General features: G+C 54.2%; 1 protein-coding gene across 3 annotated transcripts; it reads right to left on the minus strand.

Moving 5' to 3' along the window:
* Positions 1–4555: 4555 nt before the first annotated feature.
* BCL6 (BCL6 transcription repressor) lies at positions 4556–22487 on the minus strand. Of its 3 annotated transcripts, none has more exons than XM_027464090.3 (10): positions 22370–22487; positions 13696–13734; positions 12551–12718; positions 11369–11590; positions 10251–11234; positions 9517–9698; positions 8272–8439; positions 7166–7296; positions 6720–6857; positions 4556–5870 (listed from the first exon to the last, which is right to left on the minus strand). In XM_027464090.3, the coding sequence occupies exons 3-10, from the start codon at positions 12709–12711 to the stop codon at positions 5727–5729; spliced, it is 2130 nt and encodes a 709-aa protein (XP_027319891.1). In that variant the 5' UTR covers positions 12712–12718; positions 13696–13734; positions 22370–22487; the 3' UTR covers positions 4556–5726. The 3 variants fall into 3 exon arrangements, with proteins under 3 accessions (XP_027319891.1, XP_027319892.1, XP_027319893.1); XM_027464091.3 differs by lacking the exon at positions 22370–22487 and adding an exon at positions 15713–15926; XM_027464092.3 differs by lacking the exon at positions 22370–22487 and adding an exon at positions 13858–15294.
* Positions 22488–27315: the final 4828 nt, after the last annotated feature.

Here is a 27315-nt window from a genome sequence, read left to right on the forward strand (position 1 = left end):
AGCAAGGGGAATTGGTGCTGGGTGCTGGTTCCCAACCGGGCAGACCTCTGAGCTGAGCAGGCACTGCCCTCCTTGCACGATGCACCCCTTTCTCTGTGGGGTTATCTGCAGCCACATCACATTCATCCTCTGCCTCCTCCCCAAATCACGGTGCAAATGAGTGCAATAGGGTTGATTTGGACCCAAGAGGAGCACCCTCAGTCCCATTGGGGATTCAGGTTTTCGTGGTGTCAGTGCATGCTGTGGCTCTGCCAGCCACACGGGGACAAGATTTGGAAGACGAGGTTGGCTCAGGCTCCTTCATTCTCCTGCACTGGGGGCGAGAAGCTGTGCCCCTGTCTGGGGATGCTGGAGGAATTATCGGGGTGTCCTCTGACAGTAGGAGAAACATTACTGCATGGAAACATCTCAAATTTGTCCCACTGAGCTTTAGACACCTACCTGACAACAGCAGGGCAGTGCTTTTTTTGCTTTTTCTGGTCCTGTGCCCCACCAGGAGATGACTTGGCACCAGAACGGCCTCAGGAAGGTTCTGACGCCCACCCTGGTCCTTTATCCCCTCATGGGATTCAGCTGAGGTTGGGTGGAGGCAGGACCAATGCCAAGGCATCAGTGGGAACTTGCCCCTTTTAATGGAGTAAAATTGAGTTCCTATTAGATCTGAGCCTTGCTCAGGATAAAATATTGAAAGGACCAAAATAAGCTTGGTTCCCTCAGGCAGAATTTGGGGGGATCACTCTGATGTTCTCCATCCGAAAAGTTTTGGGATTCCATTTCAAATAATGCCTAAAAGAAAAATACAATTTAATCGAAGATGAAAATATGTGCTTTGGTTCAGAAAACCCTCTCGTGCTGACCTGAAGGAAACCAGCAGAGAGGGAGTGGAGAAGGGGGGATCCACCTGCCCCCTGCCCCTTCATGGTGTCCCCTGCCGTGCCCCCAGCACAGGGCAGACCGTCAGACATCCCCAGGATGCTGGCACAGGCACGGAGGGGCAAGCAAGGTGCAGATCCATTCACCACTTCCCCCTCCCACGGCTCCTCCGGGGAATCACTGTGCTCAGATTTTTTTTTCCCCTCGTTCCCTAGTCAGATAAATCCATCATCCGTCCGCTCGGCTGCGGCGAGGGCGATTCTGTTCCTTCCTCTGTGCCGCAGCGCTGCAGGGCGTGTGGCTTTGCAGACGACTGGGTTGCATTGAATTCCTGGGACTGCTTCCTTACCCCCAGCTCTCCTCCAGCTTGCTCCACGAATCCAGAGCAGTCCAGCAGTGCCCGGACTGTGTGCACAGGCTGCGCGCTCAGCGCTGCGCCAGCGAAGCGTGCCCTCTGCTGTCACCGTGCCTGCAGGACCAGCTCTCCTCGCACCTCATCACCCCAGCAGCCGCCTACAAGATGCTTCCCAGGCTCTCTCAGCTCCCTTTCCATGAGCAGAAAAACCTTGCCACAAACCTTGACAGCAGGGGAAAAAAAATATATATATATTATATTGCAGCACTCAGCCACGGTGTAGTGCCAAGCTGTGATCCAGGAGCCAGGGCTCTGAAATTCCTCATCATGAAATTTCTCTGGAAAAGCAGCCTGAGATATAGGTGCATATGACTGAATAAGAGTAGTCAGCTGTGCCTGGGAATTATGAGAAACAAGAGCTAAATAAAGGGGAGAAACTCATTCCAGCTGGTGCTGTGTGTCCCTGGGATGGGCCGTGCAGGGGGCAGTGGTGTCGGGATGCCATATGGGCTTGTAACAGCCCTTTGCAGGATGCTGGGGACAGACCCAGCTCAGCAAGTGGCAGGCTGCCTTCTGCTTCCCACAGGGATGGGCAACATGGGAGGTCAAGAAATTCTCTTACTCCTTCACATGGGGAAAAAAAAAAAAGATTCTTAAAGAAGTAGAGTTGAGACAAAATGCCTCTGTGCCTGGGCATAAGAACTGAGATCACATTTTATTGCTTGCCTGTGCACACCACTTCTGACAGATATGGTGATGGTCTCCAGGCCACAGTGTGCTAGGTCATGTCCCTGTGCACCGACTGCAATTCCCCTGCTGCGGGTGTCACGCAGAGCTCGTGGCTTTTAGCCTGGGAAGGGCCACACTCACCACGAAGGTAGGCTGAGAGGGCTGGGGGGTGCTTGTGCTGAGAGGTATCCGGATAAAAAGCAATTTCTGTAGCAAGATTTGGGTGCAAATCCATAAGAACTGGAGTCTCCCAGTTGCCCGGATTGTTATTTATTCCTCAACGATCAGCACAAGGCAAGAGATGATGGATACAGGTGATGGGTGAGCACATGCAAATACGAAATAATAGATGAAATAATTGATAAAATAGAGGTTTTATTTATTTATTATTTTGAATTTTATTTTTAATTCTCATCTCTATCCCTATTCATTTATTCCTGCGGCTCGGTTGTTGCCGGGATCCTTCCCAATCTCCATCCTCGCCCGCCCTCTCGTGGGCGCGCTGCAGAAGGCAGCGGGGCCCCCCCGGTGCTGGGCGCAGGCTGCGGGGCTGCCAGCAGCGATGGTGCCAAGGGCCCGGCTGCGCACATTTCCACATTTTGGAAAGAGCTGACTGCCGTGCCTGCATTTAAACCTTCCGTGCTTCAGTGTCAGCACGAGTTTTTCAGCACCAGCCCGAGGACCAGGGGATAAATGGGTGAGCGCAGCATCGGATGAGCCTCAGCACCTTGCTGCATCGCTGCTGGTGACCCTAAAAGTGCTCGGCCCGAGGAAACTCGAAGCCCCATTTCTCTGCGGGGTTGCCCCACAGCCTGTGCTGGGAAGTGAAATGAGGCAGGTGTCGGCGGCGTGGGAAATGTTTTTCGGCGCTGAAGAAATCTGAAGGGAAACGCGACCACATCCCAATGTTTAGGGCTTGCCTTCATGTGGGAGGAGGGGGAGATGGATATCAAAGGAGCTGCTCCAACATATTCTGGGAACCTTCCTGGAAAGCAGCCAGCTTGTCAGTTTGCTGGTGCCTGCCCTTCTGAGGCTGGGAGGAACCAACCCCCCCAATCTGGAGCTGGATTTCCAACTAACCCAGCGGCACTGACACGGGCAGGCAGTACCAGGTCACCCTTTGCAGGCTCGGCAGCCCTAAAACACGCCGTGCAGAGCTGTCTGACTGCACCCTCGCCTCTACCAACACAGCCCACATGGAGCAAAGCTCACCGGCACAGGCTGGCCGTGCCAGCTGCCTGCAGACCTCTGCCCCGTGGACAGAGAGGGACAGAGATTGTGATCGCTTTGGCCGAGCTGCCTGGAAAAGCCGTGACATCATTGCTATAAAAAAGAACAAACACACAAAATCTGTCCCAGGGAGGAAACGCAGCCATGATCCAGGAAAGTACAGTATTTATTTTGCAAACGCAGCCGAGCAGCTCAATGGGGGCGAGGATACGCAGCCTGCTCCTCTGGGCGAAGCGGGGGCTGTTGGCACGGCCCAGCAACTTCCAAAAAGTGCCAGCTGAAGTGACCTGAGAGGTAGTGGCCTCAAAGGCAGTCAGATCGCAACAGAGAGGGGAGAAACCTCATACTTGTCAAACAGGGGTAGCACTCGGAGAGAGGTTGTGGGGCTGAGGTCCTGCTGCTGGCCAAGGCTGGCTGCAGGAGGAGGCAGAGGCTGCTCAGCTCTTGCTCTTATGGGGACGTCTTCACCTGCTGGCAGACCCTGGGCACTGGGAAACGAGGAGTGCCCTGCACTCTGGCTTGCCCCCATCTTGCCATTTCCCTTCCATGCCCTGCTTTTCTCAGCACCGTGTGCCCCATGGCGCATCCTCCCTGCAGCTCCTCCTCACCGCTCACAGCCAGGACCTCCCCTTCCCGCTGGTGGTGTTTCAAAGTCCTCCTCTGTGAATCACTTCCCCTCAGCCCTGCCTCCCAAACTGGGCAGGGATTAAGTGAAGGAAACCCAAAGATGAGCTGCAGACCCTGAACCCACCCAGGTCACGAGGAGCAGGGGCCCTGCTCCGGTACAGATTGTGCTGCGCAAACAGCTTGGAGCCTGGTTTTCTGCAGCCAGTTGTGGACACGCTGCTGCTGCGTGCTTGCACAGAGCCCTTTCTCTGGAGCTAAACAAGCTTCCTGAGAATCAGTTCTCCCCCCATGGCTTCAGCCCCCTGGATATGGACCAAAAGCAGGGGCAGCAGGCTGTGGGGCTGGAAGCCCGGTGCTGTGGGCCAGCCGCTTCCTGGAGGAGGTCAGCGCCCCGGCTCCACCGAAATGTTGTGCAAGGAGCTGAACCAGCAGCCCCCTTCCCCGAGCCACCCTGGCAATCGCACAGGTTTCCAGGAAATGCAAACAAATGCCTCGTCACCTGGCAGCGGGCTCTGCCTTCTCTCTGCCAGCTTCTCGCTGCAAACGCACAAAATCCCACGGAGGTGGCACAGGGGGGACGGTGCCCACCAGGACCCAGGGACTTTGCTCCAAGGCCATGCCAGAAGCCAACTCTGCAGGACCTGTCCAAGAGATCTGCTCAGCCCCTTTGGGGACAGCATCTGGGGCTCGGGGCGCTCCACGAGGAAGAGGGGTAAGAAGAGACCTCTCACAGCATCGTGCTTCACTTTTCTTCATTTTATTCTTTTATTTGTACAGCTATATTTTACAGAACGCATTAATGCAGTTTAGACACAGCCCAAACCCTGTCTCCCGAGATTGTTTATAACACAAGCATGTAAAATAAGACTGAAAAAAAAAAAAAAACAACAAACGAAACAAACAAAAAAAAAACATTCCCCGATAGAGAGTTCCACCAAAACTCCTTTTGCAACATCAGGCTGTACCTTGAAGAAGAAACTGAGCTCAATATAGTCCATACATTGAAAACTTCCATTGAAAAGAAAGGCACCGTGCGAAACCACATTTTACATATATACAGACTGAGAACTAGAACAAAAAAAATTACACTTTATTATTATTTTAAATTCCTTCTGCAGCTTTGTTGGTTTAATACACACTTTTTTTGTAAATTGTAAACCTTCACTTGCAAAAAAATACAAATACACTGATGCATTTAGACAAAATATTTTCTTACTTGTACAGATGCAATACTTTAAAATATCTCGTTAAGTGCTCTATCATAATAAAGATTCTCAGAGTGGCTTCTGCCTGCAGAGTCCAACTGAGCCTTTAATGCATTTTATATATTTTTAATATAGCTTTTTTAAAGGTCTATATATATTTATTTTATATATATATTTATATATTTATATCTATATATATTTACAACTCTGCCATAGATTCCTTCACCTTTGGTTAAAAAAGTTAAAGCCCTCTCTTTAATAGCATACTTTCTCTTTAAAAGAACACACATTTTGCATACAAAAGAAAAAATCTGTTCCCATAAATCAACATTACATTCCTCATCTTCAAACGGCAAAGGCTGTGAAGGTTAGACTCCAGAGTTTATTAACACTCCACTGCACAGACATTTAAAATGACTATTTTTATTTTTATGTTTTATATACAATAAGATCTGAATAACTTTATCTTTCTTTTAGTTTCACATAACTGGGAAAAATAAAACCCGTGTATTTTTTTTTTTGTTTGTTTTGTTTTGTTTCTAATGTTTTTCCACCTATCTGCACTATGGGTTTAGAGGCACTCCATCATGTGATGAATTTTTTTTTTTCTTTTTTTTTTTTTTTCTGTATTCCTCTCCTCTTTTAAAGTGTTGCAAGTATCCTTTGGACAGCTTCCCCCTGACCTCCTCCTGGGAAATCCTCGGCCTTCAGCAAGCCTTGGGGAGCTCCGGAGGCACCTCGCTCGCCGAGATGCGGTACTGCACCTTGGTGTTGGTGATGGCCCCATGCTTCTGCCGCAGGTGGAGCCGCAGCTGGCTTTTGTGGCGGAAGTGCAGGTTGCACTTCTCACACTGTGGGGAGAGAGGCAAAGGTGCAGGGCGTCAAAAATCACATCAGGGGACACGTCCTTCCCTTGGAGGTGGTGGCCAAGCAGTGTGACTGCAGCAAAATCCTGTCCTCCCCCAGCTACCTGGGCACGCTGCGCCCATTGCACAGACGGCACTGGGGAAGTGGAGGCACGGGGGGAGAAGCAGCAGGGAGGCTGCTGAGTCCCTAAACCTTGTCCCTCTGCCCTGTCACTCCGTCCCCACAGCTCAGGAACCTCTACTGGGGTCACACACCACATGCCAGGCTCTCCACAGCACACCTAAATTTATGGGACATGCAAAGGTCCCTCAGGATGTGACCCTGGCTGTTGATGGATGCACCAACAAGCTGCTAATCCAGACACCCAAAGTAGCTACAGGGCTATTTTGGGAGCTGCTTTTGACCCCTGCCAAGATGGTGGTTCCAGAGGGCTGTTTGGATGACAGTCCCTGCTCTGGTTCCCTCCTTAGCAGATAAAAAAGCCTCAGCAAAGAGCCGAGAGCCTCTGGGGCTGCAGCAAGGCAGGGTGGGGTACCACCAGCACCGGTGAGGCTGCCTGCTCCTCTGCCCCATCCCAGTGCACCACAGGAGGCTGTAATTTAAGCCGCAGCTATTTGGAGAAGCATGACCTTCTTCCAGAGAAGGGGGAAAAAAAGGAGAGCAGCTCGGATGTGCCCAGCCCAGGCTGCCTGTGGCTAATGCACAACACGGGGATGGGAAACGTGGAGCAGAGGCTGGTGAAGGGCATGGGGGTGTCTTCCCACCCCCTCCCTGGGTTTGGCAGCATCCCCCCCAATCCGAGAGCCCCTCAAGAAAGCAGTAGGGTCACTCACATGGTATGGTTTCTCTCCCGTGTGGATTCGAAGGTGGCTTTTGAGGGTCTGCAGGTGCCGGAAGCGCGTGCCGCAGATCTCGCAGGGGTACGGCTTCTCCCCGGTGTGGATGAGCACGTGAGCACGGAGGTGGGCCACCTGCGGGGAGTAAGTCCCAGGTCAGAGCTCCCAGCAGCTTATTTTATGTATTTATTTGTATACGGGTTCCAGCAGAGAGCCAGGACCACGTGTTTTGATTTCTCCAATCCTTAACAGCAACCATCAGAAATCACGTTTCCTACTAAGCCATCAAACTTGTCCCTACAGACCTCAAAGTCCCTATTTATCCCCTAATCACATAGGAAAAACTGCCCCAGGCAGCAAGCGTGGTCCCTCAGCCCCCTCACAGCACCCCAGGTCTTGGGCAGGACCCCGGCCGTGTCCCCTGCCCCGGCGGTCACACACACCTGGACGAATCTGGCCCCGCAGGTCTCACACTTGTAGGGTTTCTCTCCGGAGTGGATGCGTGTGTGGGTTTTCAGGTTGGCCGGCCGGTTGAACTGTGCCCCGCAGATGTTGCAGCGGTACGGTTTTTCTCCTGCAGAGACCAACAAAAAGGGCAAGGCATAAATACCTCAGATGTCCCCTTGGCCCTGAGTCAGCCACCTAGAGCCACCTGGCTCCCTCTGCGCTCCCAGCACATCCTCTCCTGGCCATTTGGTGCTTCTTTGGATGACCAAGAAGAACTTTGGATGATCAAGCCCAGCTCCCATTCATTCTTTGGTTACGATTAATGTTGTCAGCCCTGGCTGGCTTTCACATGGCTAGAGGGGAGCTGCAAAAAGGTTTTAACCAGTTTCTTCAGGATGCCTTAAGCTGAGCTCAGTGGGGACTGGGATACAGTCATCGCCTATCCCTTCCTGCCTTTTTCTTTTGTTTTTGATTCAAGAGCAAATCTGTTCCAGCCTGGGGTACGCAGAGGACCTGGGGGGGCAGAGGACTTTGACCCCCACACCCTCAAACCCTGCCCTGGTGCTTGTGTCACCCTGGTCACCCCCGTGGCCACGTGGAGCTCAGCTGGGGCTGTGGGATGGTGTCTTTACAGCCCAGCAGCACGCACTTCCCTTCCCCAGCCGGGGAGCTGGCTGTTGACATGCTAGGCATTAATAAAAGCACATACACAAAAAAAAAAAATCCCCAGGTTTGTCAGCAAATGACTAAACCCTTAATATCCCTTTCCTTTCTCAGCTTTCATTGTGCTGATTCACAGAGTCCATCCGCTCACAGATTTTCCCATCAGCAGACTTTCTGCCAGGCTAGATAGGATCTGGATTTCTAGGATGTAGGAAAAAAAAAAAACACCTAACAAAACAAAACAGTTTTTTTTTCCCCTAAATGATTTCTTTATTTTCTTTTCAATCTACCACAAAGTGACCTGGTGGCCACACATCTGCTCCCAGCCACGCGTTGTGCAAGCAGCCTTTAGAAAAGCCCAGGGCTTTACAGTAAATGAGCTCAGCCCTCACGGAGACGCAGCCCAGCCCCTGGCAGCCCCCCCAGGACGTTGCCGTACCTGTGTGGACGGTTTTGTGGCTGGCGAGGTTCCCCTTGTAGCGGAAGGAGGCCTGGCAGCGGTCACACTTGTAGGGCTTGTCGCTGTGCACTTGCAGGGAGTGCCTCTTGAGGGAGGCCTCCTCGGAGAACCGGCAGTCGCACTCGTTGCAGAAGAAAGCTCCGTTCTCTGGGAGGGCAGAGAGGGGAGCCATGAGATGGATGAGACGGGCACTGAGCGGCCAGCACCAAAACGGGCCCGCGTATGGCTTGGGGAGGTGGGGAGGGGAAGGCAGAGCGAGTTTTGGAACAAGGAGGGAGGCCCAGATGTGTTTGTGGTCAGCCATGCCATGACCTCCCCAGCCTTCTCACGCACACAGGATGCATGGCTTGAGAGGGAAGAGGCAACATGAGCCACCTCTCCTTCAGTGTGACACCAGCTGCCACTTCTGTAAAGCTGCTTCTAAGAAGCCAGGGAGGTCACCTGGGCATTTTTCAGAGAGGCCCACAACAGCACCCAAGCTACCAGGCATCCTCTGAAGGAGGAATGCTCAGTTCTGGACCTCCAGCACCATTAGAGGTGCAAACCTTTACGAGTACAGATGTCTACATTGAGAACGGGAAGACTGCCATCATCTGAAGAGGCAGGCAGGCCCCTCTGGCTTAACTCTTAAATGCTCTGCGGAGCTGTGAGCATTACACCTGGCTCCCTTATGGACGTCTGAGCACACCGCAGTGCCAATCCTGCGTTCCCCCTCCCTGAGCTGCAGGCAGATCAGCGCACAGATATTCCTCTCTGGGCTTGGGGAGTTTTGCAACGAGATTGCAAGCCTCATTATCTGCGTTTCTCCAGATGTGCACATCGGGCTCCCTGATAATGAAGACACCGTGACGGATGCATGAGACACACCAGCTTGCCCAATCCCCATTAGGGTCATTACATCTGCCAAGCTTGTTCTCGTGTGGTTCTGGCGGGGTGGGGTGCGCTTTGTTTCCTGTCCTGAGCTGCCAAGCTGGCAGCAGGTGACTAACTCCCCGCACAAGGTGTCTGGGGAAGGGGAGGACAGAAGCAATTCCCATGTGTGTGCATCTCACATGCGTGCTCACAGCTGCTCAGCCAGCTCAAAGGATGAAGCACCTGGGGATCTACCATCTGAGATAGTTCTGATGCCCTTTGGGTGAAGGGCACCAGGGGGACGGGTCCCCAGAGCGCACAGCCCCCTCGCGTGCCCGTTGAAAAAAAGGCGAGCAGGGATGCAAGACTCACCGCAGCTGGAGTCAGAGTATTCAGATTGGGTCTCCCCCATCTCCTCTCCAAAGGCTGAGCCAGGGGTATGAAGGCACATCTCAGCATGTTGTGGGGACTGGCAGCCGCAGGAGCTGCACTTGGACGAATGCATGTACAGCGGGGACTGTCCTTCGCTGCTCCGAGGGGACCCATCCCGGGACCTGTGGAAGGACAGCAACGCACACAGCCGTGAGAAGGCTCTTGCTGTGCTTGAGCTACTGGGCCCTTGATGTTTGCACCCTTCCAGACACGAGGAACATCCACGTTTTATGGGGAGACCTTTGCGGTGAGATGCACAGCATAGCCCTGATCAACAACAGGTCCCTGAGCCATATCCTTCAGATGCCCATCACAAAATGACCTCAAAGTTCTCTAGGAACATCCAGGTCCAGGGGATAGCACACTGTTCCATGCTAGTTTGGCCCTTCCAGCACCTAAAGCCAACCAAAAGCTTTAGGCACAGGGTGAAAACCAGGCTCGACGAATCCAGGCTCCAGAAACCATCCAGAGCTGCTGAAGCGAGCCAGGAATTCCTGACCCAGTGTTCCCAGTTCCACCACCAGCCGACATCGCTGGCAGCGCTTCACCACGTGCAGAGGTTTCCACCTGCCCGCGGCCGGACACCCCAGCGCAACGCTACATCTATTTCACACACTTCCAAACCCTCACCAACAACACAGGGAGTCCTCGTCTCCCCAGGGACATCTTCTCACCTGTTAACGATGTTGTTGAGTCTGCTCGCTTGGGGGATATTGGAGTCTTCTCCATTCACGCTCATCTTGGTGGGGGATTGCACGTTGAGATGCTCCGGTTCCATGGACTGCTGGCAGGTGGACATGGGCATGTAGGTGCGAGGAGAGAGGGTTCCCATCTCATTCTGGTCAGCGCTGTCTTGCTTGGCGTTCTGATTCAGAGAGTTGAGGACGATGAACTTGTACTTCTTCCAGTTGCAGGCTTTGGGGTCTGTGGGGCTCTTGGTGAAGAGGGAGTTGGAGTTCTGACTGATGCGGGCGTTCTTGCTGCTGCTGGACTCGGTCGGCGAGTTGGGCTGACAGTCTGACTTCTGGGGGCTCTGGGGGCTGATAAGTCCCTTGCGGTCCAGGGGGGTGTTGGTGGGCTCAAAGTGCTGGCTGATCTCATCCTCTGAAGAGGTCCTCTCCTCCTCTTTGGCCACTTTGTCGCAAGAGAAGTAGGGATTGTTCCGGATCGAGGGGACGACAGGTTTGGGGCCAGAGGCTACGCCGTAGTGCATGTCGCTCCTGGCTTCTTCAGCAGCGCCTTCTTTCGGAGCATAGATGGTGGCGTGGCACATGTTGGCCGAGATGTCGGTGATGGTTCTCATGTACTCGGTGGGGATCGTCCTGGAGCTGTCGCACGGCAGGATCCTCTCCTTGGGGAAGGCGCCTGCCCTCGAGACTTCAGAGAGAGGCATCCTCATCTCCCGCAACTCGTCATCCACAAGGAAGCCATTCAGAGGGAGGGGGCTGTACCCGGGGTAGGGAATGGAGGATCCAGACAAACTGTTGAACAAGCCAGGTGCAAAAGCCCTCCCGTTGCAGAGGGACCCGTTCTGGAGAGGCATGCTGTTCTCCGAGACATCTCTGCTCCTATAAGCCATCACCTCTGGGTGGCTCAGCATCCGGCCAGCCAAAAACTCTTCCCTCGGGGTCTTCACAGCAGACACCATCTCAGCTTCACTGGAACCAGGCAGAAAGGAAGAGATGCAGTCATTTTCAGCACATAAGGATAAGCTCGCAGATATTTAGACAGTCCCCCCCTCCCACCCAAACACACCATGCCAGGAACTCCAAAGTTCACCTAAGGCGCTCACCTAGATTTGACAAATCTTCGGCAAGTATCAACCACGTGCTCCATCTGCAGGTACAGCGCTGTGGCCATCACAGCCATGATATTATTCTCCCGCAGGTTCAGGCGGGATGTGTACATGAAGTCTAAGAGGATGCAAAACCCCTCGGGGTTAATTTCAGGGTCTAGGTTGATGACATTCAAGTTGCACTTGAGCTGGTCAGTGAAGATGCTGTAGAAGAGGCCACTGCAGAGAGGAGGCAGAGGGAAGATGAGTGTTAACGACGATTCAGAGGAAGAAAGGAGAATTTACCTGAAATCCCTTAGCTCACAGAGTTTTGTGCATGATAAGGAAGGAGGAGAAGGAGGCAATTACAGTATTCCCTGAGCTTCCCCCTTATTATCAAGCTTGGTTTCCTAGCTTAGTAAGCGTCTTCTGCGCTGCACTTTTACCAACCGGCACAGCCTGCTTTTAGATCTCACCTGCTCAACAACTCCCCACTGCCTCGGTTTAGAAATTCACCTTTTTCTGTTGTTCTTACTACCATCCCCTTCCCACTGTGATTCATTTCTTTCAGAAGCCTCTTGGGGCATCCATGCTCCTCTTTAACAAGGAGGAGAAAAAAAAAAAAAGGAAATGTTGATAAAATATTTTTCAGATGTCTTAGCAGTCAAATCCTTGTTTTTCCGTATCTTTTCATCTTGTCAGCACGAAACCCTGAAAGGCATCCGCAGTTAATGCAGCTAGGCGGTGGAGGGATGTTAATTAGAGGTCACTAGGAAGCAATCCTGGACCTGGGAAGGGATTTCAGACCCAACCAGGCTTGAAAATCCACAGAGGTGGGTGCAGCCAGCAGCCTGGGAGGAATAGCTCTAAAAATAGCAGCAGCAGGGGACACCGCGGTCACAGAGGACTCGCTCACCCCAGCAGCATCCAGCCCTCCTGTCCTGTCCCATCCCACACAGCGTTTGTGCCCTGCCTTCAGAGATGCCCGTGTCTGCTGTGCTCCTGCTTGTCCCTGTGGGCCACACGTGGGCACCTTGCTGGGGATGAAAGGTCTCAGTAATCCCTTTTTACTGGTGCTAATTGCTTGGCAGCCTGTTTCTATTCTGCTTCTCTGCCTCAGTTTCCCTGCCCGTAAAACCCACAAGCCTCCCTGGGGACGCAGCAGCGGTGCTGGTGGCCAGAAGCGGCCGGTGCTCTCACCTGCAGGCCATCAGGACTGTTTTGTGGGCTCTGAACTGCTCCCGGTTCACGATGATGACGACGTCCGTCAGGATATCCCGGCTCCTAAGGCGGTTGAGATTGAGGAGGACATCGCTCGCGTGGCGGGTGAACTGGATGCAGCTGTCTGCCGGCGAGGCCATCTTGGGTCTGCCCGAAACACAAGCGGGAGAAGGACGGGAATGGAGACGCAGCCGGGAGAGCACCTAACCCCAGCGGGGAGGCAGCTGCTGCTCTGGGATGCCTTCGGGCGGCCAGGATGGGTGTCCCAGCTCCTCGGTGCTGGGACAAACAGCCCCGCATCGTGCCAAGCGCCTGCCAGATCTCCTGGTGAGGTCTGTAGGCCAACAGCAAGACCTGGCGTGCCTCAGTCCCACCCAGCCCAGACCCTCCTGAGGATTAGCTAACCGGCTCTTTTTTTTTCTCCTTGCCTCGCCCATGACGGCTCCACCCCAGCCCACTCCTCCCACCACCACCACTGCTCCTCAGGTTCATCCCCAAGGAGCTCCCAGAGCAGCTTGCCAGCCTTCAGATCCTTCCTGGGCTGCCACCCACCTCAGCCACGGGAAGCCAAACAAGGCCTCAGAGGTCCCAGCTGGAGCTGTCTGATTTCAACCCAACCCTCACCCACCGCCAAACTACTTCCTTGCTATCAGGTGGCCACCCTGGAGAAGACCTGTCCATGGTTTCCCAATGGATGGATGGTGGCAGCGAGGAGCAGAACCCATCCAACCTGCCGGGCTGCTACCCACACCGCGGCCCGGTCCATCCCAGTGAGGAAGGCTTGGGTTAGTCAAGGCACACAAAGCCTTCTCCTAGCACAACACCCATTGACCCGTCTCAGAGATGTCCCTGCCACCAGCCTCTCGGGGCAGCCTGCACCTCCCCCTGCCCCAGGTTTGGGCTGGATCGTGCATTTCCAGCACCACGCTCCCCAGTGACCAGCCCCTTCCCGCAGCCCCGTCTCCTCCTCCTTCCCCAGCGGCATGCGAACGTACAGCATTTTCCACAGAGCAGCTGCTCTCCCGAAAACAAATCCCAGCTGGGGCTAATGAAACATTTCATTCAACACTTTAAAGGGAAGAGGGGGGGGGGAGGAGGGAAGCACAAAATTTAAATTTACATACCCAATGCCTCAATTCACAGTCCAAAAGTTTCTTTCAAACCTATAAATAAAAGCAGAAGAAAACAAACACCACGTTAGCTGATAATTATGAATTGGCCGGGGCAGCGCACAAGCTTGCTGTTTCCCTCGAGTATCAGTGGGATAAAAGCTAGAGATAACAAACCTTCCACTCTCCAGTAAGGTTAACATTTGTTTCTTCCGGTACAGTACGTTCTTATCACAACCACAGGCTTTGAGAATCCCGTCATAGCTTCTTCCACACCCTCTAGCCCAAACCATGGGCGTATGCCAAGGAGATTTTCATTTCCATGACTCAGGAACTTGAAGGCAGGTGGGGAAGGGAAGTCGAGTGAGAATTTTCTCACCACTTCTTTCGGGGACAGCTCTCCCCTGCCAAGACCAAATTCCCGGGCAGCGCCACATCCAAGCCCAATGTCGTATTCCCAGCACCTCGTTATCAGGTATGACTTACAAACACCTGCTGCCACTCTGCTCGGAAACCTGGAAAGAGCCCGAATGTGGCCCTCCGAGCAGCGATAAACCTTCTCGGGACACCAACACGCCGCACACACCAGCACAAGCGCGCTGGATGGCGCTGCCAAGCGGACCTGGGAGGATGTGGACGTCAAGAACCAAACAAAGCAACTTGGCCGGGATCACGTAGGAAGTCGGTGGCGGAGACGGAAGGGGACCCAAAACAAATGCCTTCCTCTGGCTGCTGGAAAAGCCTTCCCCCAAACCGCAGGCTTTGTCTCCAGCAGCTGGCTTCGCGGGTAACGCAGCTGGGGCAGCAGGGCAAGGAAACCCAGGAGCTCGCTGCCAGAACTCGTGCTGCTACCTCCAAATTGACTAAAAACCAACAAACACAACCAACCTGGCACCGACCAGGAGGAAGGTCCCCAGCAGCCGCCCCAGCAGGAACAGGAAGCACAATGAGCAAGTGAACCAACAAACCCCAAAACCTTACCATGCTATTTTTAGGGCTGACCCCAAAATGCAGAGGGATCCAGCAGGACTGCCAGCACCTGCGGGGAGCGCATCCAGCCCTGCGAGGACGGGTGTCCCCTGCCCTCTCCCTCACAGCTGATATGTGGGTCTGCACCCCAAACCCCAGAGACCTTGGGGTGGGAAGAAGAGGAGTGATTTAAGGCATGGTGTCGCACGCAAAGCCCAGAAGGGTGCCTTACAGCCCTATCCCGGCCATAAAATGCAAATCTTCTAGACCTGCTCCGAGCCTGGCTATCTTCAAACTCCACCACACACACAAAGTGACTCATTTCCCAAATACTGCAGACTCTGACCTTTCTGTACTTGCTCACTGCCAGCCGCTCGCTACCAGCAAGCGAAAGCCCAGGGACTCGTGGCACCCCGCAAGCAGCCCAGCACGCATCCGTGCTTCCTATACCAGCAGACGGCCGTATTTAGGGCGCTCGGGGCGCATCCTGACCTCGGCCGGGCTCCCGGTGGCTCACCCCGGTGTCACAGCCGCCAGGACTGACCCGTCTATAAACCAACAAACTGCAAGATGAACTCTGTGCCCGTGAGCATCACGTGAGACGCTGCTGCTGTCACCAAATTCCCTCACCCACAGCACTGCCGGCTGCGGGGACACCCCGCTCCTCTCCCACCGCCAGACCCCGCTCAGCCCCTTCCCCAAATCGCCTCTCCCCAGCGCAGTGCTGTGGGGTATTGGAGCCGGGCAGGTGCATCCCAAGCGCTCCAGCTTGCAGGATGCGGGCAGCACAAGGGAGGAGAGGGACCTTCCTTCCCCTCCGAGCCCAGCTGCGTTAACCCTGCCCCTCCCAACCGCTGCACAGCACCAGCTCCGCACCCCAAGGAGGATGCTCGGGGAGGAGGACAGCAGAAAAAAAGGACAGCGGTGGGGAACTAGGGCAGAGCACCAAGCAGGACCCTCTCCACCCACACCCCTCTCCAGCCCAGGATGTGCCCCCAAGGTTTAGTTGGGCTCAGAGCATCACCCCAGTGTCCCCCCCCCCCCAAGTTTTCCTGCCCGGTACCTCGCAGGTGGGGGCCAGTGGCAGTGCTCGGGGCTGCACGCCGGGGCTTGCTGTGCCCGGAGAGGAAGGTCGGGGCCCATTTCGGGGGTGGCCACATGGGACTGTCACCGCTGCTGCCTTCCAGGAAGGCAGTGGGTCTGCCCCAGCGGTTCAGGGAACGGCCCTTCCCTGCCGGCACCTCCCCGAGAAAAACCATTCCTGGAAGGGAGCCCAGGGCCAGCACTGTGCTCCCCGGGGCCAGTCCAGTGGGCACAGGGAGGGAGTGCCCACGGCTGGGGGAACCCCCCCAGCTCCACCCCATGCAAAGGGGAGACCCCTGCAGCTGTTCCCGGCCACAGACACGGGAAGGGGGGGGGGGGAGAAAGCTGGGACCCACCCCCCATCCTGCCTTCCTGCCATTCACAGGGAAATCCCTCCAGCCATCCACTCCCCTATTTATAGGGAATCCCTTTCCATCCATCCTCCCACAGCCCTGCGCAGAGGGGAGACGCCTTCCTCCCCATCCTCTTCACACTGGGGGATACCCCGCATCCTGCCCCTCTCCCCACACCACGCACAATCTGGGTGGGGGCACCGACCACCCCCCCCGAGCTCAGCTCTCCTACCCCTCCACCCTGTGCTGCTCCAGAGCCCGCAGTGCTGACTCCCTCACCTCAACCTGGAGGGGCGGCTGGGTGAAGTCTCTCTTCCCCACAGCCTCATCCCACACACAGCTCCGAAACTGCCCGCCCAGGGGAAGCTCCATCCTGCCACCCCCCCCCCCCCAGCCCAGCCCCAGGGGGAAGCACCCCCCCTGCCTACCCAGCAGGCTGCCAGCTTCCCCCCAAAACCAAGAGGGGATGCTCGCACAGGGAGCAGAGGCACAGAAAGAGAAATGGGGTGCAGGGGGGGGACACAGGACACCATCAGGGGTGCCATGAGCCACCGTGAAGAGGATGCTGTGGGCTGGGGGTACGCGAGTTCCCAGCTCGGCTTTCCCCACATCACACAATCAGGGGGCACCAAGCGTCCTTTAGCTGTCACAGCACGGTTTTTATTAATTTAGCAGCTTCTGGTTGGCGTCTAGGCCAAAACGTGGCTTGGTTAATAATAACCGAAGAAGAGCCGGAGAGGAGTCCTAGCGCACTGTGTCAGCACAGATCAAAAGCAGCATCGCCAGTGCGAGCCCTGTAGTTTTTTCCATCGTACCCTTCCGTGAGCGGATTGCACTCGCTATATCGAGCGGTCTCTGCTAACTTTCAATCTGATCCAATTTCCTGCCAGCAAACAAATGTTTCTAGGAAATGCAATACATTATCCGGACGGGTTTATTATCAGCATTTGGAACCAGGAAAACTGCATATTTTCTTGAGCGCTGCAGGGAACTTTATAGTTTGTACTTCAAAAGAGGGTTTAAAAGGATTGCCCTTGAAAGCTGGCCCAGCTCAAGTCTCCGCATTGTTTTGGTCTTTGCAGAAGAAAAAGCAGAGCGGGGGGGGGACATCAGAGCTGCCTCCAACATTTTCCACTAAGGAAGACTCCCCCTGCCCTTCACGTAGCCGAGAGCCGACGAGGAGGCAGAGCCAGCGAGTGCCCTTGGGAAGCGAGGAGCCGAGCCTCCTTCAGCATTTCCAATGACCCCAAGCAATTTGGCACATTAATTTTTCAAGGGAAGGCAGGGACTCGTCCCGGCTGAAGCCAAAGGAGCAAGGGACTGACGCCACACGCTGCCAAGCCCCGCGCCGAGCCGACAGCAGGGTGCAGCTGGGGCCGGGCATCCCTGTCCCAGCTGGGCTCAGAGGAGGGGTCCCGCTGTCCCCACCCTGTACTGACCCCCCTGTCTCTGTCTGCCTGGGGCTGATAGGGAGACACAGCTCGTTGTGGCAGCAAGGACCAGCTTCAGCATCCCCCCTAGCTGGGGTGAGACATGAATACATGTTAGGGGTCCCCAGGCTGGGGAGAGACACCTCCGTGTTTATTTAGCCCACCAAAGGTGGCACACCAGCCAGGAAAAATTAATGGGGAGGAACAAAAAAAACAGCCCCAAATTTGCCCCCCTCTCAATTCCCACAGCTCTCCCTGCTCTAGGTGCGAAGCTCCACTGAGATTGCTGGGCTTTGAAAGCAGCCCTGAATTGCTCTGATTGAAGGGCCAGGGGTGTGTGTGTGTCTTTTGGCTGCCGGTGCCCTGCTGTAATGGGAACCCAAGACCTAGCACGGATTTAAAAAAAAAAAAAAAAAAGCAGGCAGGACTACATCTGCAGTCTAAATTTGCAGTCTGAAGAAGCTGAGTGGTCAGATGCTAACTTTTGGATATTCATCTAACCAAACTGCAAACTGTGAACTCCTGAGGTTTGCCAATGCCTGCTGTAAACATGGAAACCAAGTGTCACTTTTTGCCAAACAGAAGAATGGTTTAAAAATAGATTAGAAAAGAATACAGGCACTCAGCATACAGGGCTCCTGTTTATAGACTCCCATGCCGCTATAAAAACGGAACGAGAGGTTACGAGCATGCAGGCAACTTTTCACCAAATTTAGATTTTACAAACTTCTCAGAAACCTGAAAACAACATTTCGGGATCCAACTGAACCTGTAAAAGCCCTTCTCGTGGAGTCTGCAGCCCAAACACCACCGCACACGGACTAAAACGGGCATGAAATATTTTTTTCAGCTACGACAAACTAAAGACGTCTGTCTATAGGTCAGAGCTTCATTTCCCTCACCTACAGACTCTGTAACACGAGTTTATTTTTAATGGGGTATTCCAGCAAATTAAGACGACATCCACCCCTGCTGCTAAAAAACACGGGACCGCCTCAGTACGTTTTACCACCTGTCTTTGTAATGGGTTTTGGAGGACAGCGTCGGTGTTATTACTAAAAAACATGCCTACAAATTAACCTGAGGCTGCTGCCATTGGTGGCTGAATGCTTCAGCCCCTCCGGGGGGGATGATGTGGAAGAGAAAAAAAAAAAAAAGGAAAAAAAAAAAAAAGCATAGCTTTACAATACAACCTAAATTAGGCAGAAATTCAAGGGCAGATTAGCAGCACAACTTGGAAAGATTTTCACATGTGATTTCATGACCAGATGCAGAGAGAGCTCCATATGGAAATGTCAGTGACTTTAATAAGCACTCGCTTGTTTCCAATTAGGCTCCTTAAGTAAGTTCAGCGGCATCCGGAGTTTCCTCTGCCACCTTCCTCCGAGCTAGCAAGCATTTTTTTCTTTTTTTAAAAAGCAGCGTTAATAAACATGTTCCCACTCTCCCGAGCCTCCCGGCTCAGCCCCTGGCCGGGGAGGAAGGAGCAGACCCGACACTAGATGGCACCAGTCAGCTGTGCTGCGGGACCGATTTTTTCCCCTTGGAAAATAAAACACCCCAACCAAACCTGGAAAACATATAATTTTGTCGATGTAATTCTGTTTCTCTTAAAACGCGTCTGAGCAACATTATTTTTATGAGCTTTTCCAGCCTTGTTTTTCAAAACTTAATGTTTCTGCTCGGGTTATTTTTGTCTCATCAGACAGCAGGCTTACGTCCTCCCAGGGCTGCAAATAGGGACGTCTAAAAAGTAGCATAAAGACTTTTGACAGATTTTTTTTTTTCCTCCTCCCCTCTTTAAAGCGAGATTTGTAAGAATCACTTCTCATTCCAACTTCTTCCTTCACAATAATAACTAACTAGTTAACCTCCACTTCCTCTCTGAATATTGACTCAGACAGGCAGAACTGAGGGGGATTGGAAATTGGAATTGAAATGCATCCCAAGAGATCTTTGATCTGTTTTGCCAGTCAAAATTGAATGCTCGGAGATGAAGTCTTTTCTTACTGGAACAATGTAATAATCCATTCCTCTGGAAAATTGCTAGACACCCTTTGAATATTTTAGATGGGTGGCTGATTTGTTTCATGGGGCAAAAATTGCTATCTGTAACGTAAGGTGGTTTTTTTTATTATTTTTTTTTTTTTTTGAAGCCAGCAATCCTATCGCTAGCAGGAAAATAACAGAACCTCAGGTTCTGCCTGCGTAGCTCTGCCTACAGAGGGAGAGAGGTCTGCCCTAAAATATTTTCTAAGGGATTTCGGAACTGCAGCCCCCCCACACCCAGGGGCTGCAGGTGGAAGCCTGCGTTTGTTCTTCAGGCACTTATCCTGCCGCCCTTTAAAACAACACAGCAAATATATATATATTTTAAAGCATCTAAAACCTCCGGACAGGAATCGATACGCAGCCCCGGATCGAAGCAGGGCTTGATCCCATAGCCTGCCCTGCTGACACGTCCAGCGGCGTGGGGAAGAATTCGGCCCTGGACAGCTGCGGGACCGACGGACTGAGCCCCAGCTGGCTGGCTCAGCCTCGCCTCGCACCGATCCTGCGCCTAGCCGAAGCCAGTGGAAAAAACTAAGCGAGGCAGGCTTTGTTTTTGTTGTTTCTGACCCGTGATTTTAAGCCCCGACTCGCCTCTTTCCCTGGAAATGCAACAGGGGGTCAAAGGCAGCTTTTTAGGCACATCTGAGAGGCCGCCGCTGATTTTTTTTTTTTTTCTCTTTCCTCTCTAAACAAACGCCCTGCTTTCTGTTTCCCTCCTTCCCAAGAGGCGATTTCATAACATTTCATACTGTGACTTTGCAAACTACGGGCGGGGGGGCCGGCTGGCGAGGCGGAGAGCTGGGGCCGGGGGGCGGGGGGGGGGGGGAGAGAGAGGGAAAGGGGGGGGGACACGGCCGGGAGAGGTCGCTGCCGCCCGACCACGAAAGTTTTCACAACAAAGTTGGGCTTTTTCGGTTTTGTTTTCCCTTTTTTTTTTTTTTTTTTAAAGGAGGGGGGGGGCGTAAAAATAATAATAATGAAATAATAAAAATAAAACACGCATCACCGAAAGAGCTTTCTCGCTTATTCCAAATGCTGTTTGCTGCCTTTTTTTTTTTTTGCATTTATTTTTTTTTCTTTTTTTGGAGGGGGGGGTGCGGAGGGGGGCCGGGCGCGGGGTTTGCGCGCTGTTTGCGCGCTGTTTGCGCGGCTCGCTCCAGGAATAGCGTGTGGCCGGGGGCCAGGCAGGCGCGCAGCTCCCGGCGGCAGATTTACGAGCTGCTGTCGCCGCGCCAAGTCCGCCGCGGTAGTAAACACACGGCAAAAGGGCTGCCACGGCGAAAAGGGGGGGGGGACACACAACCCGGTCGGGTTGTCGGGCTCCCCAGTACCCCGACAAGCGACCCCCTCCCCAAAGCGCACCCCATCATCCCCGAGCGGCCGGAGGATCCCCCTGTCCTCCTCCTTCTCCTCCACCGCGCTGTTTGCGGCGGCATCGCTGGAAGGGGAAGGAATAAAACCTCTCGGAGCCCCCCCCCCTGCGCGGTATTTTCAGAGCCGCTTCTCCCTCTCCCCGCACCTTCGCTGCGCCTCCCGTGCCGTCGGGGCCGGCGCGGCTCCTGCCACCGAGCCCCGGGGAGGAGGGAGGCCGGGAGGGAAGCCGAGCCTCCCCGCCGTGGCTCTTTTTCTCTCTTCCCCCCCCCTCCCCTCCCCTCCCAGCCCCACGCCGCTTCTTTTCCCCGGGCCGACAAAATGCCGCAAAGTCCGCTCCATCCCCGCCCGGCTCCTCGCCCCCCGGGGGCTTTTGACAGATCCCGGCGCGGCCCCGCTACAGGTTGCAAAAAGCCGGTAGGGAGCCGAAATGGGACACACACACACACACGGGGAAAAAGCCCCAGCTTGGACTGCGGTAAAAAAAAAAATCCTCCGAGAAGGGGGAAGGAGAAAAAAAAAATTCACCCCGAGAGAGGGCCGAGCCGCCCGGTGCCGCGCCACGACGCACAACACGCGGGGAGCAGGAGCGGAACAGCCCCCAGAAACGAAAGGACAATAGCAGCAAATAATAAAACCAACAGAACGTAAAACACCCTGCCCGAGCTCCATCCACCGAGAAACGGCCCCGAGAAAAACAACAAACCAACAAAATCAAAAGCCCGGAGCTCCCCGGCGGCCGCGCTCGCCGCCGTCCTGCGGCCGCCTGCAGGTGCAGGGGCAGCGCCGGGCCCCCCCCGGGGGACACGGGGATGGGGACATGGGGACAGCAGCGCTCAGGGGGGGGACAAAACCCCCCAGAGACCCCATGGGGACCACCGTGGGGGACCCCCCCTGCAGGAGCCGGCCCCGTTAGGGCAGCCGGGGTTGGGATTTTTTAATTATTATTATTTTTTTTTTTTCCCCTTTTTTTATTTTTCTTTTTTACTATTAAGGGTGTAAGGAGGGGGTTGGGGTGTCCCCGGGTGGATTTAATAGGGAGCGCGTTAATTAAGGACGGGGAGGCGAATTGTGATCATAAGGAGAAAATAAGGGGGGAAAAATTAAGAGGAGGGGGGAATAGGGGGGTGAAGGGGGAATAGGGGGTGGTAAAATTATTTTTTTTTTTTTGGATGGATTAAAAGTGCCGTCGGGGCACCTGCCGAGGAGAAAAAATAATAAAAGGGGAAAAAAAAAAAAAAAGGGGGGTGAAAAAAAAAAACGGGTAAGAAATTATATAGGGGCGGCTGGGAGCCAGAGCGGGGCAGGGAGGGAAAGAGGAGGGAGAGAGGAGAGAGAGAGGAGGGAAGAGAGAGAAAAAAAAAAAAAAAAAAAAAAAGAGCGAGAGAATTAAAGGGTAAAATCGGCCGCGGCAATAGAAGCAGCAATCACCTGGTCTCCGGGCTTTCCTAGAAACTCCTTGCATCACCACTTCTAAGAACCCCAGTTCTAAGAATCAACAGAGCCCAATTCTCGGAATTTGAGCTGCCGGCCCTACCACTGCGCGCGGCGCGGGGAGGGACGGGGACCTCCCCTACCGCCTCCCCGCCGCCGCCGCCGCCCCGCCGAGGAGACGACCCCCCTCCGGTGGTCCCGAATGGATCGTTCGAATCCCCCTGCGGGGTCCCGGTGGGGAGGTGGAGGCGGGGAGGGTCCCGGAGCCCCCCGTTCCCCGCCGCGGTCCCCCCCCCCGCGGTGGTCTCGCCCGGCCGCGGGGGTCACGTGGCGGCGGGCGGCGGCGTGACGTGGGGGCGCGGCGGGGTGGCGGCGAGAGCGCGCGCGCGCGCGTTCGGGCGGGCGGGCGCGGGGGAGCGCGCGCGCGCGCGCGAGCCGCGCTGGACGCTAAAGGGGGGTCCCGGGTGCGAGAGCGGGGACGGGGCTGAGCGCACGTGGACCCCCCCCTTTACCTCCCCCCCAAAAATATAACGCGGGGGGGAAGGAGGGCGTGTGAAAAAATATAGGCTTTTTTTTTTTTATTTTTACTGATAATTCATTTTTTTCATTTTTTTTTAAACTTGGTTTTTCATTTTTCCCTTTTTTTTTTTTCTTGTTTTTTTTTTTTTCATTTTTTCCCCGTTTCCCCCTTTTTCCCTGTTCCCCCCCTTTTTTCCTTTTTCTCCCCTTGTTTCCCTTTTATCCCCTTTATTTCTTCTTTTTTTTCCTCCTTTTTTCCCCTTTTCTCCCCTTTTTTCCCTTTTTCTCCTTCCCCCCCCTTTTTCCCTTTTCCTCCTTTTCCCCCTTTTTTTCCCTACTTTCCCCCCTTTTTTCCCTTTTCCCTCCTTTTTTTCTCCTTTTCCCTTCTATCCTTTTTTTTGTGTGTGTGTGTGGGGGACAACTTTCTCATGCCAGCAATCAACCCTCCCCCCCTTTAAAAAAAGAAAAGAAAAAAGAAAAAGCCTGGATCCTGCAGCACTGCACTGGAATTTTGCATTTTTCATTATTTTTCCTTCCGTTGCCTCTTTTTTTTTTTTTTTTTTTGCTCATTTTTTACAAACACATCCACGCTCGGCTCACAGCCTCAGATGGGATTTACTCTTGGGGCCAGAAGCTTTTTCCTGAAAGCCCCCCCCACACCCCCACGCGCTTCTTTTTCTCTTTTTTATTTTATTTTATTTTTTTTTTTTTGCATTTTTATTTTTTCGGCTTTGCTCCTTGACGCTGGGATTCTCGAGGAGGAGAGGAGGCAAAAAAAAAAAAAAAAAAAAGGATGACGATGTCAATTTTTTTTTTTTTTTCCCTTATTATTTTCCTTTATTTTCAGACGCTTTCGCTCTTTTCCTTCCCAGGACTCCCGAGCGGTGGGTTAATTCTCTGTAGCTCTTGTGCTCCTTATTGCAGCCCAGCCTGTAAGTGCTCACATCCTCGCGTTCCTCCGCTGCTCCGCGAATCTCTGCTGGGGTTCAAAACGCCGGCGGCTCCTCCTGACAAGCTTGGGCTGCCCGGGGTTTTTCTCCGGGCACTTTTTCCCCCTTCCTATTGCCGGGTGTAAAGTGGGGAGGGCGAAGGCCTGCGCTGGCCCTTGCGGGGAGGCGGTGGGGATAAGGCGAAGACTTCTGCAAACCCTTCTTCCAGTTGGGTTCTGCAGGGCGAGGACGGAGGGGGGGTGGGAGGGGGCCGCCACCCGAGCGTTGCTCCGGTCCCGTATGTAAATGTATCGCCCTGTATGTAAATCTGTAGAGATTTATACTTCTCCAGCCTCGAGCCTTGCGTATTTATTTCGAGCGACCGTGCCGGCGCTGGGGCCTGCGGCTTGGGTTTGTCTCGGGGGGGGGTGCATCAGCACATCGCCAACCCGCTGTGCCGTTTGCCCCAACACTTTTTCGGCTGTGGGCTGCCCGGTGTGGCCGAGCAAGGGGAGGGCACGCTCCGGGCCGGGCTGCCTTTCCCATTGCAATTAATAGAAATTTGTTTATGAGAATAACCACCACGGGTCACGGTGCCCTCGCTCCTCCGCTAATACAGTCGCTCCGAGCTACTGATTCAGTCACCGCCGAGCCCCACGAAACGGGTGCCTTTGCTGGGAAGTTCCTGCGTGCCGGGTGCTGCCTTTATTTGGGTTTTGCAGCCGGGCTCGGGAGCCGAAATGCTCGGTGCCTGCTCTAAAGTCAGGGAGTGGAAGGGTGGTGGTGGTGGTGGTGGTTGGGGGGGGGGAATAAGAAGAAAGCCGTTCTGCTAATCCGACTCATCTTATCATTAAAAATAGCCCGGTGGCAAGATCGGAACGGTGCTGCCGAGACACTTGAGATGGTTCAGATATGCTCGAAAGCTGTAGTTAAAAAAGCAAGATGGGATTCCCAGCGAGGGAGCACGGCCGGAGCCGTGCGAGGCTCCGGGCCCCGGGAGCAGGCTCGGGAGGTGTTTGCGAGCGGCCGGCTCGTGGGACCCACTCGCACCGACTGCCCTCCGGGCTTGTGCTTCCTTACAGCACGGAAATTAAAAGGCCTAAGGGGGGGTGGAGGGGTTAAGGAGAAGAGCAAAAAAAAAAAAAAAAAAAGGTTCCTTGCTGTTTGTCATTTTTTCTGCAGCGTGACGCTTTCGGTTTAGCCGGCCCCTGTGCCTGGCTGGACGCAACGCTTGCAGAAAGTTAGGCAGGGCGAGAGGGCTCGCAGCGGGGTTTTTGCAGAGCCCCGGGGTCAGGCGTGACTTCTGCTCTGGTGGCACTGGGAGGGGGGCTGGCCCTGCCTCGGTCTGCGTCGTGTCCCCCCCCCCTTTAGTGGGGATGTGGAGGTCACCCACCGGCATCCCCGCTGGGCCGGGAACTCAGCGGGTGCCTGCTCAGCCTGGGTGCTATAACAGAGTGTTTTTTTCTTTATTTTTTTATTATATTTTTTATTTCTTCCGCAGCTTCATGCCTTCTCATCCCTCTATTCTATCACCCGTGGGGCTCCCACGCTGTCTCCCGCCACAGCCTCAGCACCCCATGCAAGCAGCGATGGCAGCTCCGGGGTGCTAGGGAAGGGGACATCTCCACAGGATCCCCCTCGCCGTGCCTGTCACCCACAGGCCAGAGGGATCCGTGCCGGGCAGGACGAGGCCTTGTCACCTCCTGCCCCTTTCCTGGCCCAGCTGGGTGCCCGCCGGCCCTGTCTCGGGGTGGTCACTTTGCAGCCGGTGGCGGCTGCCCAAGAGGAAGGCGACGACGAGCTCGCAGCACACAGGGGCAGCGGGGCTGCCGGGACCCCTCTGGCACAGGGCCCCCCGTGCCCACATCACGCAGCCAGCCCTGGGCAGCCTCTCCTCGGAGCTGGGACTGCAACCCCGGTGCCTCTCAGTGATGCCAGGACGGGGGCATCGCCGCCACAAAATGGTCCCTGTGGTGTTGGCAGAGCGTTTCTGCAGGGCCGGAGCCGTGCTGGGCATGACGGAGGGTGATGTGCCTGGGCCGAGCTGCTGGGCTGAGTGGTGCTGGGGGCGCTTTCTGATCCCCTGCCAGGGCCACAGTTCTGTTATGGGGACCTTCAGAGCCAGGGGTGGGAGGCGAGGGGCTGCGGGACCTCCCCTCACGTCGGTGGGTTCGAGGCATCCCCACAGCCCGCACCTCTTCACAGGTGACCCTGTCAAGAAGCGCCTGAGCTCAGGACATAAACAGCGCCCCGTGATCACTTTGCCCTTCAGAAATTAACTCCTTCAGGCCACGAGCCTCCTCCAGCCCCCTGCCAAAAAGCAGACCCCAAAGCCGTGTTTGGGAGGGGGCTGTTCAGCCTTACAGAGGAGCACCCGGAGGCAGCAGGGGACGGTGGCGGCCGCAGCCTGCACGATGCTGGAAGGGAGCTGGGCACACATGGAGGTGCGTGCCCGAGGCCGGGCCGCACGCTGCACGGGGACACTGTATTCCCTGGTTCAGCCCAACTATCTTGTTTTCTAATCTAACCTACTTTTTTTTTTTTTTTTTTTTACTATTTCTTTTTTGTCAGAGGTTGGTGCTTTGCAGGAACCTGTTCGCAGTGCAATCTCAGAGCTTTTTGTGGGTGTCTGATTTCTGTAACACGTTTTGGTTTCCAGTATGAATGTAACGTACAAAAGAATATCATGACACTGCTCTAGGTGTACGCGATCTTATCTACCTGACATTTAGGGTTTTTTTAACCGTCCATTCACCTGATTTGCATAAAAATCACATGGGGTTTCTTTTTTTTTCTTTTTTTTTTCTTTCCTCTTTTTTTTTTTTTTTTTTTCATGCATCATCATAACAAACTGCTCAAGTTTACCGGGCTGCTTTCTGCCTGTCAGCATCAGCTCCTCTCCTTCCTCCCCGACAGAGGCTGGGGCCAGGGAGGCCAGCGCTCAGCAGGGACAGTGCTCCCTGCCCTGCCGTCCCTGTTGGCCACCGAAACCTGTAATGAACAAGATGTAACTTCCACGCAAACCAAGCCAGCAAGCACGCATCCCATCCGGTGCTAGTAAATTTAAATAGCTGAGACTCCTTTTTATTGATAAGGGAAACTCCCCTGGAACAGCCCCCTGCTCCCAGCAGGCTCCCCCTGCCGCGGCCGCGCTCATTACAAAACAAGGCCGCAATTAAAATAAACTCCACGAGCTAAACAAGCTGCCGCCTCTCGCTGGTCATGTGCAGGCTTCAGCCCTCGCGCAGAACAAAATGTTTTCCTCGGTATCGGAAGAGCCATCAGCTCCGTGAGGAGGGAAGAGGGAACATGTAAATGGCAGGGAGTGGAGTATCGTGATGTGCATCGGGGCACTTTTTCTTGCTTTCTTCTCTCTCTCTCTCCTTTTTTTTTTTTTTTTTTTTTTGTTTTAATTGGAGTGTTTGTGATCTGGCTTGGTCCTCGCTGTGTGCGAAAGGACTGAAGTGGAAAAACTTGAATGTCGTGGCAGGGCCC

Source organism: Anas platyrhynchos, chromosome 9 (assembly GCF_047663525.1).
Source record: "Anas platyrhynchos isolate ZD024472 breed Pekin duck chromosome 9, IASCAAS_PekinDuck_T2T, whole genome shotgun sequence".
Classification (NCBI taxonomy): domain Eukaryota; kingdom Metazoa; phylum Chordata; class Aves; order Anseriformes; family Anatidae; genus Anas; species Anas platyrhynchos.

What these genes read in the sequence shown, in the direction of transcription:
- BCL6 (XM_027464090.3), bottom strand. Translation starts at nt 12,711, where the DNA reads ATGGCCTCGCCGGCAGACAGCTGCATCCAGTTCACCCGCCACGCGAGC. An exon ending in ACAGTCCTGATGGCCTGCAG is followed by an intron (nt 11,591 to 12,550) that starts GTGAGAGCACCG and finishes TCCTCTCTGCAG; the next exon opens with TGGCCTCTTCTACAGCATCT. An exon ending in CTCAACAACATCGTTAACAG is followed by an intron (nt 9,699 to 10,250) that starts GTGAGAAGATGT and finishes GTCCTTCCACAG; the next exon opens with GTCCCGGGATGGGTCCCCTC.